The 14,312-nt window shown below is 36.4% G+C and overlaps 1 protein-coding gene across 1 annotated transcript in view; it reads right to left on the minus strand.

Moving 5' to 3' along the window:
* LOC138703390 (uncharacterized protein PF3D7_1120000-like) overlaps nucleotides 1–13,964 on the minus strand; it is a 28,515-nt gene extending 14,551 nt beyond the window's left edge. Inside the window, exons 1-3 of the mRNA XM_069831217.1 lie at nucleotides 13,892–13,964; nucleotides 8,644–8,759; nucleotides 8,377–8,485 (exon numbers count right to left, since the gene is read on the minus strand). Of these exons, the coding sequence (XP_069687318.1) occupies nucleotides 8,377–8,485; nucleotides 8,644–8,754 (220 nt within the window). The 5' untranslated portion in view covers nucleotides 8,755–8,759; nucleotides 13,892–13,964. The remainder of the gene's footprint in view (nucleotides 1–8,376; nucleotides 8,486–8,643; nucleotides 8,760–13,891) is intronic.
* Nucleotides 13,965–14,312: the final 348 nt, after the last annotated feature.

Here is a 14,312-nt window from a genome sequence, read left to right on the forward strand (position 1 = left end):
CATGTAGTCATCTTTATTCTGTAAGCATATTATGTACTCTGTAAACCATCCATTTATTCAATAAACGAAATAAATTCTTATTTGTTTTGCCAATTATCCTCACTGACCAACATAGTTCTATGTCCATAAACTCTCTGGCTTACTTCACTAGTGAGCCACTGCTGCTTTTTGCGCAGTGTCATAGATGCAGGAACACCCAACGTTTCGGGATTATGCATCGGATCCATCATCAGGAAGGCAGGGAACCTACTATTGAAATCTCTATCAAGAGCTATTCTCCAGCAGATAGCTTTTTTTTCTCTCTTGTACAGTGGAGAGACCCGAAGACTTGCACTGCAGCCTGAGACTTATTGTGATTACTGCTCCTATTTTGTGAATGATTGCGTAACCGAACTGCCACACTCTTGTACAAGTACAGCACGCAGCACCGTGAACTTAACCCGGGCTATTGTATGGATGATGATGATGATGATGATGATGATGATGATGATGATGATGATGATGATGATGATGATGATGATGATATGTGAATTAATTATGACGAAATAGTCCGAGATCCAACGCCGAAAGTTACCCACCAATTCTGCTTCAATTGGTTGAGGGAAAACACTGGAAAAAACCCCAAGCAGGTAACTTGTCCCACCCAGTGATGAACCAGCAGATAGCTTACGCTTTCCTTGTCTTTGTTGATGATGGCGCCAATATGTAGCTTCCGAATCGTTGGATGCTTCTGCAAAAAGCCCAATAATCTCGCACTAAAATAAATATTATCTTAGTTACAGATAAGTACACACACACACACACACACACACACACACACACAAAGGGATATATGGTATATAATATAAAGCCAGAAAGCAATAATGTTAAATAAATAGGTTATCAAGTTAAATATGAGGTAGGCCTGCTTAGACACCAAATTTCTTTTCGAAAAGATATTAATAATAAATTAGCAGAATTGAATAAAATCTATATTTCATATCTGAAATATGCATATAATTTCTAGTAACAGCTTATAAAGGTTTCTCGATCTGAGATAAGAAAAGTGTTACGTGTATTTTATAAAAGTCTAGGTAAGGACGAGAGTGAAATGGCAATACAATGGTGAAAGATGTACGAAGAATGCTGCCTGTAGCTTTCCTATTTTTAATTTTATGAAGAAAATCAATGTAGAAAAGTTATAGAGGGTGAAAAAGGAATATTTTCAACGTGTTTATAAAGCTATGTTGTCCATTTAAATTATTGTGCCAAGGAGTATTTTCTAAATGGCACCATGTATAATTTTTCCAGTTTTGGATTCTTCAGATCTCAAAATGTACAAAATATAAAAGCATTTTCAATTAATAAAAAAGACACATTAATAACTTAGAAAATGGCTATGTACCATTCAAATGAACTACCATATTAATATGAGCCATAGAATTTAAACCAAGTAAAACTATTAAAAATAACTTCACAGTGTTCTAATTGTGTCACATGTTGATATCATCTTACAGAAGGTGTTCAAAATGAACCCCACTAACTGCCAAATAATGCATAACTCTGTCTTGGAAATTTTTTTATGTTTCCAACAACACTGTTGTATCTAATCCCTAATTCTAAGTTTTAAATCTTCCAGGTCTTGTGTTCGGTCCTGGTAGACCCTTGCTTCAAACAGCCACACAAGTAAATATCGAATGGGTTGAGATCAGGGGATCTTAGATGCCATTCAAGAACCATTCTTATTCAATTGTTTCTTATTAGCGGTATCTTTTGTCTCATTCACAGTGTCAAGGGCAGGTCTTTCACTGCAAACTCACCATTCTCCAATCTTTCCTATTTTCTGCCTTCCTCTTAGTCTCCGATCCATGTATCTTAATGTTGTCTGTCATGTGGTAACTTCTTCACCCCGAACTTTTCTTCCATTTACCATTCCTTCCAGTGTATCCTTCAGTAGACAGTTTTCTTCTTAACCAGTGGCCCAGCCAATTTATTCTCTTCCTGATCAGTGTCAGCATTATTCTTTCTTCACCCACTCGTTCTAGCACAACTTCATTTCTTATTCTGTCTGTCAATTTCACATGCGCTATTCTTCTTCATACCCACATTTCAAATGCTTCTAGTCATTTCTCTAGTCCTAATGTCGATATACCTTTTATCTGTGAGTATTTAATTCATGGACCCCCTATTCTCCGTAGTGATAAATTGACATATTGAAGCTTTTCGCTTTGTTATACATACATATACACATACATACAAAATGTTCTGCCAAATGACATGTCTTTCACTGCAAACCCAGCATTCCCCATTTTTCCTATTTTTCTGCCTTCCGGTTAGTCTCCACATATGATCCATATATCTTAATGTCGTCTGATACCTTCTCCTGCCCCAAACTCTTCTCCCATTCACCTTTCCTTCCAGTGCATCCTTCAGTAGTCAGTTTCTTCTCAGACAGTGACCCAACCAATTCCTTTTGTATACACACATTGGGATCATAAATTTGAGGTAATGTTTACAAAATTATAGTTTAAATGGTAAAAGAAAATATGATCTTATATGCTTTGAGATCCGAAGAATCCAAAAATTAGAAAAACAAATACATGCTGCTATTAAAAAACAAAACTCTTGGCATATTCTTTATAAATAATAAAAAAACACGTTCAAAATATTTCTTTTCTCATCTCGTATTCTGTTAATTCTGTATATCGTCGTTGATTTTATGAAACTTTCTATGAGGATAATTTTTCAGGAGGAAGAAAAAATTGTCAATAGGACTATGCTGATGTCATTGATGTTCATCATATTCACCAATGTTTCCCACCGAATTATCTAATATTTTTTCTTCCTCATGAAAAATTATGCTCTGTACTGTGATATGAGGCAGCCGGGTAGTTCAGTTGGTAGAGCAGCTGGCTACGGACTGGAAGGTCCGGGGTTCGATCCCAGGTGGTGACAGGATTTTTTCTCGTTGCCAAACTTTCAGAACGGCCCTGAGGTTCACTCAGCCTCCTATAAAATTGAGTACTGGGTCTTTCCCGGGGGTAAAAGACGGTCAGAGCGTGGTGCTGACCACACCACCTCATTCTAGTGCCGAGGTGGGGCTCTACCTCCATGCCCCCCAAGTGCCTTCATGGCATATTACGGGGATACCTTTACCTTTTACTGTGATATAAAGTCAACGACAATATACAGTTTGTTCATAAAATTGAAAATAGGAAAGCTACAAGCAGTGTTCCATACTTTTTACTCACTTTGTACAGTTATAGTTTTTAAGTCAACTGTTTGCTATTATGGCTTGACTGGAGAAAAAATTACAAATCCTTACAGTGTACAATGGATATTAGAAAAAAACGCATCGTTAGAAAGGTCCAGAATGAAATAGAAAGATAACATTAAGCAGTGTTTCTTTCAAGGGTATTATGCCCGGGAATGGAAAGGTTACATCTACAGATAAAAAATAATCTTTATATTCTGATGTACCTAGTATAATAAGTTTTGTTAAAATTGTCTTCTTCTAAAGACACAATTAACGACTTAGAAGCCGGAAGACTTATGGCACTATTGCACGCAAATGACTAACTCTTAACCAGGGGTTCGTGTACCTGCATAATCGGGTAAATTTGTGTTGGGTTCGTTAGCCGAGCGGTTTAAGGCGCACAAGATATGTTCGACCAGCATATCATGCTTAAGATCGCAGGTTCGCGTCCTGGTCACTGCAGTCAATTGAGCCTGTGGTAAAGGATGGGGAGGGCCCATGTAAAGCAATCGGTGTAATGATACGCATGGAAGCTGACGGGATTTCAGTTTACTGCAATTGAAATGATTTTGCTTCTTTTTTTAAGAAAAAAAAAAACATTACAAAAAACAAATTATTGTTTTAATCAAGTGCAATGTCCTTAATGCTATATGAAATTAAAGAATATCAACATATTTTATATATAACATACAATTTATAATATATTATATCATGTCATGACTATAATAGAGCTGGCCACCCTAATGGACGCACAGCTCCTAAATGTTAACAATAGGAGCAATATAGACTATGCAAATATACGTCACAGTAGAGACAATAATAATTAGATAATTAGTTTTTCCACTCCCATTGTCGTAAGTATGCTGTTATTAGATAGTTTGTTTTTAGAAAAGTAACTGGATTTTATGGTGATAATGTTGATTGCTATTGACGACGCGATGCAAGTCGCATTACTTTCCTAGGGAAGTAGGTGAATGAATGTTTCATTCAACAGTCGTATAGCAACAAATAAATACTCAAAAGTTAATTATCTTCCCTACAGTTCTAGTATTAAATAATATAAAATGAAGAAATATATATTTATTACATAAGCGTAGAAGTGGAAAAAACACTATATGCAATTTGTGAGTTGAGTAGAATTTATTAGTCTCATACTTAATTGTAGCCCACACTATCATTCAATTGCAAACTCGTCCTCAACTAGTAAACACTACTTACCCCCTTAATAATTAATAATCCCTCCCTTTCTGATCAGTGGCGATAATTGCATGTGCACACCCAGAAAAAAAAAAAAATAAAACGTCTTTTCTTTATTGTAAACATTTTTTCAATAATGTTTACTTAATTCTGCTCATATTTTGCTTTTCATGCAACTCATCTTTGCTTCCCAAGCACTATAACCATACCCTCGCAAATGTGAGTGTATCCTTGAAGGTTCAACATGGACTGGTGCCTTTGACGATGGAGGAAGGAGCGGGAGTGTGACAAAGAATGTCCCAGAATTGCAACACCATTACTGTGTGAGGGGCGAGACTCCAGTTAATCCTCAATGACCTATATACAACAGTTTAGCATACATTTTCAGAACTAAATCTTGAAACTAAATAACACTGTCATATTTATGAATGGTAGAAAGTTACACAACACAGAACTGCACCCATTGTATTTCTCACCTGACATAATTAGGAACATTAAATCCAGACGTTTGAGATGGGCAGGGCATGTAGCACGTATGGGCGAATCCAGAAATGCATATAGGGTGTTAGTTGGGAGGCCAGAGGGAAAAAGACTTTTGGGGAGGCCGAGACGTAGATGGGAAGATAATATTGAAATGGATTTGAGGGAGGTGGGATATGATGATAGAGACTGGATTAATCTTGCTCAGAATAGGAACCAATGGCGGGCTTATGTGAGAGCGGCAATGAACCTCCGGGTTCCTTAAAAGCCAGTAAGTAAGTAAGAAGTATAATAGCCAAAGTGTATGTTTATGTCTCCTGACCAGAATATTGTACGAAATGGAGATATAAAAATTGGAAATTTATCCTTTGAAGAGGTGGAAAAATTCAAATATCTTGAAGCAACAGTAACAAATATAAATGACACTCTGGAGGAAATTAAATGCAGAATAAATGTGGGAAATTCCTATTAATATTCGATTGAGAAATTTTTGTCATCCAATCTCTCTAAAAAGCTGAAAGTTAAAATTTATAAAACAGTTGTATTACTGGTTGTTCTGTTTGGTTGTGAAACTTCGACTCTCATTTTGCGAAAGAAACAGAGGTTAAGGATGTTTGAGAATAAGGTACTTAGGAAAATATTTGTGGGTAAGAGGGATGAAGGTACAGGAGTTTGGAGAAAGTTACACAACGCAGAACTGCATGCATTTTATTCTTCACCTGACATAATTAGAAACATTAAATCCAGACGTCTGAGATGGGCAGGTCATGTAGCAGTGTCTTATCAGTTTCTGATGACTTGAAGAAAGCAAGAGAATAAGAAACAAGTGGTTTTAATGTCAGGTATCAATAATTTTTTAAACAGTGCATAAAAAAACATCCATTTAATAAAATCAGAACTTAGTGCGGACACAAGATATCTGCAAATGTTGTTAAGTTCACAGATACTGTTATAGCTAAAAAAAGTGTGTAAATGTTCAGCACATCACCACCATTTCAAAGTAACGCTATATTGTATATTTAATCCAGTGAAAATACTCGTCTTTTAATGATGATGATGATAATAATACGACACGTATCATCTGCTATGGTTATCTTGCATCTGAGTGAAATAAAGGTGATAATGGCAGCGAAATGAGTCCAGGGTCCAGCGCCGAAAGTTGCCCAGCATTTGCTCTTAATGAGTTGAAGAAAAACTCGGAAAAACCTCAGTCAGATAACGTGTCCCAACCAGTATTTGAACCCGAGTCCATTCGTTTTTTATTATTATTAATAATGCTTTATTTATTCTGCCAGTCTTGAGGCCGTCTTGTAAAATACGAGCATTTTCCTTGAAAAAAAATATATAATATGGCGTTGCTACGAAGTGGCAGTGATGTGCTGAACTTCTAACGTATCGGTATTGGTGAACAGTGCATAAAAAATTAATTCGATGAAATTAGAACCTATTGAGAACACAGGATTCCTGCAAAGGTTGATAAGTTCACAGGCACTTTACTACTGAGAAGTGTAAGTGATTTAATAAACATGCACAGGATTTCGTTTCAGGGTGCTCATATTTTGAAAGTTGTGATCGTATTCAGCAGATAAAACAGTCTCATATGAAAAGTCTATGCGAGATCTTCGATGACGTAGATGGAGGTAATTTGCAAGCTTAACCTACGCCATTTCAGTTTTTCTTCAAGTGTAAAGCCAATCTTCATTGAAGTATTTAGGCTAATTAAATTTCATATTGTTTGCGATGAACTAAAAGTACTTAGCGTGAAAATATTGAACGTTTCATTAACAGTAATGTCTGTCCTTATAAATATTATCAAGGATTCTCTTCAAATATTGCATCATCTCTATTTCAATTAATCCACTTATATTTGCCTTCAACAATTAACTTTCTTTTTTCTTTAATGTATCACATCACATTATATTGTACATGTTTATTGGATTCAGGACCCTTGTGTCACTCAAATTCTTTGAGGTGATGTCTATAATTTAGAAAAATATATTAAGAAACACGCTGGAAGATATTTCATTGGACCAGTGTATAAGAATTTTCATCGAAGACGAAGGTGTAATAATGGGAGCTCCTCTGTCGGATACTGAAATGTTCTAGTGGTTACCCTGGTAAATTTTGACCAGACGCAACCTTTGTTTACAGTTTAATACAGGTTTAAAATTATTGTTAAGCATGGGTTGGCCAAATAATGAGAGCTTACTTGTATTAAGTCATCACCAACGAGAGGAAAACAAAATATATTTGGCAGATAATGGAAAGATAGTTGACATAATAGACAGCCTGCAGATATCAGATTATAATTTTTGAGAAAGTTGACAACTTTACATATTTAGGATCAGTGGTCACTAGCGATAATAACATGTCCAAAGAAATCTCTAATCGATTAATGAAAGCAAACAGAGCATATTTTGGCTTGAAATATCACTTTAGTTTGCCTGCTCTATCCAGGAAAGTAAAAATTATTTTTACAAAACATTAGTGAGCCCAGTTTTGACATGTGCGGCAGAAACGTGGTCAATCTCCAAAAACGATTAAAAAAGATTGGAGATTTTCGAAAGAAAGATTCTGCGAAGGATCTACGGCCCAACATTTGAGGAAGGTCTCTGGAGGAGGAGATGCAACTATGAATTATATAGACTTCTAGGAGAGCCAAATATAATCAATACAGTTAAAACTAGCAGATTGAGGTGGGCAGGACATGTAATACGCATGGACCTAAGTGAACCATGTAAAAAAAATTGTAATAACAAATCCAGGGGGTCAGAGAAGACGAGGTCGACCGCACTTGCGTTGGATTGATGGAGTGGAAGAGGATGCCAGAAAGTTGGGGTCCAAGAATTGGAAGGCTGCTCAGTGACGTCGCCAGGATCAGAGCAAGGGGGGTGCGGATGGGGTGCGAGATTTAAAAATGGGGTGCGAGCTGTAAAAATGTGGTACATAAAAAATCCAAAATGTTCTTTCATGCACTTGCGCGTATACTATACATCTGTTTTTATTATTATTATTATTATTATTATTATTATTATTATTATTATTATTATTATTATTATTATTATTATTATTGCTCATCACATCCATTACGATACATTATGGGACGTAGTTGTTTTTTCACATCCAAGAAATTGTTTGCTTTTGTTCTTCAAAATAATTTATGCCTAGTATTTTTGTTAATAAATTGCCCTTTGGGGTGCAGAAAGGGGTGCTCCGATTTTTTATGGGGTGCTTGCGCACCCTTTCGCAACCCCCTAGCGACGTCCCTGAGGCTGCTACACAAGATAGACGGATGGTGACAATTACTATGGGAGGCCCAGGCTCACCAAGGGCTGTAGCGCCAATGATGATGATGACTTGTATTAAGTACGACATAAAACCATAGACTTAATAAATGTATCAATTTTTCGTACTAATGTTTCCCCCCTCTCCCCCCCCCCCCCGTTATGAAACAGCATTCTTACCTCTAAGCAGTGCTCTCTTTTCTTGAATGTTATGCAATTCTCTAATTTTTTCTTGTATATCTTGCTTTAATTCTTCATGTTCTTTCTTCAAGTTCAATAAACGCTCATTCTGGAAATAAAGAATTATTCATAAAAGTCGAAACGAACAACCCAATATTAAAAAATTCAAATTATTCTTTTTTCGTGTTCATTATCAGCAACACATTTCATTACAATAAGATAATATTCAAAATGAAAAAATAATAGTACCGGTATTTCTCTGACTACCTGTTCTATTGTTGCTTGGTTAACATTCTCGCCGATTCTGTCTACCTGGTCTGTTGTTGCTTGGTTAACATTATCGCCGATTTCGTAAAGTTCTCTCTGGTCCAATGACATTTTTTCTGAAAGAGTGCAGGTAATTATAATTAAATCATAATCTGACAAAAACAGTGATTCCTAACCTGTGGTCCATGTAGCTCATGGATCATTCTCCTCTTGACAGTGAAGTTGTTTTTTAACTTGGTTATTTAACGACGCTATATCAAATTCTAGTTTCTTTAGTGTCGATGGAATTAGCGTTGGCGAGATGAGGCTGAGGATTCGCCATAGATTACTTGACATTCACATGATAGTTGAGAAAAACCTCGGAAAAAGTCCAACCAGGTAATCACCTCAAGCGGGAATCAAAGCCACGCCCGAGCACAGCTTCTGAACAGCAGGCAAACGCGTCTGCCGACTAAGCTACGCCGGTGGGTATGGAATCGTCTTCGGTAATCGAGTGATTAGGCCTACTTTATTACTACAGACCGGATTTAGGGGCCTATAGGTTTTTACCTTTTTTTCCTTACATCTAAATTCATAATTTCTTAGATAATTTTCCGAATCATGGTCATATATGTAAATTCTGTTGAACCTAAAAAAAAAAAAAACTAAATTGGACCTTAAGAACTGGAAAAACCTACATCATAATTAATGCTTACCGGTATTCTTCTATATTAACTGCGTTTTAGGCCTATATAAATATATATAGAAATTTCAGTACATCTTATAATTTTTATTCTCTTTTGCACTGGAGAAAGCGATCCAATTTGCGGTCTTTCTCTCTTCAGTCTTTTGTTGTTTCGGATAAAATGGTTAACAGGGAATTCCGTCTTTCTTTGTATATCCCACCGTCCTTCAGAGGCTTCACCCTCTCAAGGGCAGTGAATGGGACTAGGCTATATGTATTTGAAATTTCCATCGACCGCAGATGTGACATGCCAGTAGAGGGGGTATGAAGTGACTGAACTTTCTCGAGGTGAATGAACTGCGAAAAAGTCGCATTGTTGAAATTTGTGAAGTTTTTGGGCATGTTCGCTGATAGAAGACTGTGATTTTTATATTTTGTGTTTTGTTAAGCTATGCCAAAACAAGTGAAGTCACATTTATTACGGCAGTGGATGGGAAATGATTCCATCTTTACCACCGAAGGAACATATTTGTTATTTAAAATTGACTGTAAGCGTACATTTTTAACAATCAGGCAATTTTACGACCCCTTTCACAATTTGGACAAAAACCCAAAAATAAATCTATTCCATCTATTTCAATAACCTAAAATGGGCTTCTTAAAAACCTAAAAATCCGGTTCCTAATTATTACATTCGTGATCCGCAGGAGGCTCCCAAGTCCCATCCAGTCAAGGGCGATGAAAAACGCAGAGAGAGAGAGAGAGAGAGAGAGAGAGAGAGACTGCTTTTTTTGTGGGTTTATATGGGCTTACTGCAAAAAGTCCGTAACTACGTAGGAAATCAGTAAGACCAACTTTTTCCAGTAAGGTAGCGTTCTCATCCACAGTTAGTAACTTGCATTTTTTACACTAGATATAGTTTTTATTAACATCAATATAGCCTATAGTTATGTCATTCAACCAATCAGAAGGATGGTCTCTATAATACACCTGTCCTATTCTGTTAAATAAGTCTGTACCAGTACCGCTCTTTGAAACGTAGTAGGGTAAAAAGGTAAAGGTATCCCCGTAACATGCCATGAAGGCACTTGGGGGGCATGGAGATAGAGCCCCATGCTTTCCATGACCTCGGCACTAGAATGAGGTGGTGTGGTCGGCACCACGCTCTGACCGCCTTTTACCCCCGGGAAAGACCCGGTACTCAATTTTAGACTACATTATTTAACAATCTCTATTATACGTTAAAATAATGAATAAGCTGATAGGAGATGCGTCTATATACCTACTTATGTCGATTTTTCTTTAAGTAATACAGAAAATTCTGTTTATATTTGTCCTTTGGTCCAGGGCACAAATTCAAGAAGTAACTTACCGGTACCGTATCTTCATTTAGACCTATTCAAATAAATTACCCTGAACTAAAGACTTTAGAAACACTTTGGTTTTCGATTTAAAGTCCAATGGCCATGCATTCTTTCTTGAGAATCAATCAACGTTTTCCAGCACAAATTCGAGACAAAACTTATCTCTATTGTTTTCAGATACATTGTTCTGGACCAAAGAACAAAATATTAAGAGAATTTTCTGTATTAATTAAAGCAAAACAGACATAAGCAAATGGACACATCTATCAATTTACCAGATATTGGATGGTTACTCTGCGTAATGAAAACATTAGGAAGACAGAGAATTCTGTCTGCATTACGTAATAAATACGGCTATTAATTAACATTTGCAGTAATTGTTTAGAACTCGCGTAAAAGCATATTGATATGATTACAATAATAGGGTACCGGTATCTAATCCTAGTTTAAAATCAAAGATTTAATAACTCTAAAACAAAGTTACAATAAAAATTAAAATTTCACTCAAATAACCTCAAAATAAAAATTTCAGAATAACGTGTGAGTGATGATATTAAACAATAAACAAATTAATTAAATTAGAAACAGAAATAAGTTAATATAACTAATTTACTGTTGTAATCATCTACCAATATTCGTTAAAACTAATCTCAGGCGAATATTTACCGTTTTAGATGTAACAATTGCAATAGAATAATAGAGCACAATTTTACCGCATGAAGTATTTCGTATTTGTTGTCCTTGAGTTTATATCATTCTGCTCTGTTCACACTGGTTCACTGTTGTAGAATTTCAGTGTCAGCATTGCCAACATAGGACATGTTCCCTACATTTTAGATTATTTTCATCTCGAGAGGCGAAAACATAGAACTATAAGGGGATGAAAATAATAGCCTGTTTTAGGGGAAAGAAAAATGAGGTATTTTATATCTAAGTTTACTTTAAATAAAGTAACTACAACTGCGAACGAAGTTACTTTTATCAGTATAGGCCTACCTAACGAAGGAACGAAAATATCAACAATAACCTCACTAGAGCTTTTGATTATCTAGAGAAAATCAAAACTCGAATGGGATTTGATTGACTATTACACGATTAGAAGAAAGTATATAAAAATTAGAAGTAATAAAGTACGGTACTCTTGTTTATAATGTAGTAAACTTTATACAGGAAGTCGCAGGTTCGAATCCCGCTCGAGGTAGTGAAATTTTTCTTTCATACCATGGCATGATTGTGACTATAATAGTATTTAAATTCATTAATATGTCACATCAACGGACGTATATACGTCATCCAACATCATCCATGTACATTTATTGTACATAAATAAATACATTATAGTTGAGAATAACAAGAACAGAGAAAGGAAAAACAAAAATAAAATAAAATAACTTCACACTTGTTTATGGGTATTGCCATAGCCCTCTCTAGTCATGGCCCGGCCCACTCTACGTGGCAACGTCGGATGGCACGTTAGATGCCGTCCTATCCTGTTGCATAGCTGTTAAATGCGAGAAAAGCATAAGCTACATCGTTCTTCTATTTCAAAGGAAAAGTAATGACTTCCTGAATATTTAAACATTATGCGATTCACCCTATTATTGTCAGTTATGATACACAATGTTTTGCAATCCACACACATGTATTTGTTGTAAGTTATCTTTACATATTTCTTCTGCACCTGGCCCTGTAAGTTGTTTAACCGCAACAAGTCTTACCACCTTTTTAAAATTACCAAAATGCAGCTATGATTAAAAAACGTTACCGCTACAACACTTTACGCGAGATCATATTCTGTTTTATTTGCAGCAATCTGAAACAGTCGTCCATTTTTGTAGTCTAAGTTCCTTTTACTTGAATTTCATCTACTTGAATTTTCACATTTTTTTCGCTCTCTGATTACTGCCTAACATGTTTCAAGAGCTGTCTATTCTCACACATTGATACAACGAGGAAAGTTTTCTTAGGCTATCGAGGGTGCGGTAATGACAAGATGTTCTTGAGTCTAGTCACATCGTAACACTTGGCATTCTGGATATGAATTAAAAAAGAGTTTACAGTTATTGAGGATAGATCGTACTGTCGCCCTGGGTGGTGCAATCGGTATAGTACTGGCCTTCTGTCCCCGAGGTTGCGGGTTCGATCCCGGCCCAGGTCGATGGCATTTAAGCGTGCTTAAATGCGACAGGCCCATGTCAGTAGATTTACTGCCATGTAAAAGATCTCCTGTGGGACAAAATTCCGGCACATCCGGCGACGCTGATATAACCTCGGCAGTTGCGAGCGTCGTTAAATAAAACATAATTTAATTTACATCGTACTTAGATTCTTCCGTAAGTATAAGATCAAACTTATTACATAAAACATCAAACTTTTTTAAGCTGCTTTCAACACAGTTCCTATCGTATTCAACAACAATTTCAAACTTTGTAGCGAGGCAGTAATTTGGAATACAACAGTGCTTTTGTTATTGGTATCTGATGAAACGTAACAATCACAAAAATCTATTAGAGACGGAAGCTGAGCAAAGAATTTCTACAGTTAGAGGCTGTCCATATTAAAACTTCATTCGGTAGATGTCCACCATTCATGTGCGTTTCCACACTAAAATCCCTGTTTATTCTAATCCTAACAGTTATTTTAGGAGCATTCGTTACGTCTAGTTCATACACTATTCAACAAGAATCGTTTTTAAATAATGACCCGTCTTCTTTTTAGAGACACATTTTCCAAAAAAAAAAAAAAAAAAAAAAAAAATTAGAAAAATGCTACACATGGTTTTTTCATCTGTCTCCCTCCTTTCGGTTTGTAAGGCGGTTATCAATTTCTTCTCTCCTCTGTTGGGGATTTTTCCATTTGGTTCCACTCACTCTGCTTAGATAGGAAGGAGAATTTGGAAAGATATTCGGAATTGCACCTTCACATAAAACTGGATGATCGCGTTTTCGAAAACTCATCATTCCGTCCTTGTCGATGTATTTCCCTACAAAGCTCAAGTCACTTTTCCTGAGAATGTTCCTTCCATACCACAGATCTGTTGGTTGGTGATCAATCTGCCCGTGGAACCCAACGAATCCATTTACTACATATTTCGGGATCTTTAGGAAACCGAAAACAACTTATAATATTAATCTTCTGTCTTTATTGTCTTATCGTAGTTCCTTAAGCAGCTCGGCACTACACGTATTCATTCATATCATGGTTATGAAAAGTTTGTTACCTGAGACATGACAATGGAAATATAGGCGCAAATCCACAAGCGAGGAGAGAGTCTTACACTGAAACACATGGCACATTGCTGGGCTGATAGGACGTGCTGCGGCGTTGCCACATTTACCAGGGCCGGGCTATGACTAGAGAAGGCTATGGTATTGCCCACTGGCAATCCCAAAAGTACTCTATAGCCTCATATCACTATGACGTACGGTACTCTAATACAATAAAAGCCTCTGATTGAGGTTCTGGCTGATATGTACATCTATTATTAGGCAGTACATCTCACTTGACGATATGTATCAGAGGAAGAACAAATGTTTGTGTGCATCTGAAGTCTGACTAGTGTAATATGTAGCTAGTAGGCGATGTATGCAATGGAGGGGGGAAGGAACTGGTCACTACCCCATTATGTCCTGGCCTAGTTG

This window comes from Periplaneta americana, chromosome 7, assembly GCF_040183065.1.
Source record: "Periplaneta americana isolate PAMFEO1 chromosome 7, P.americana_PAMFEO1_priV1, whole genome shotgun sequence".
Classification (NCBI taxonomy): domain Eukaryota; kingdom Metazoa; phylum Arthropoda; class Insecta; order Blattodea; family Blattidae; genus Periplaneta; species Periplaneta americana.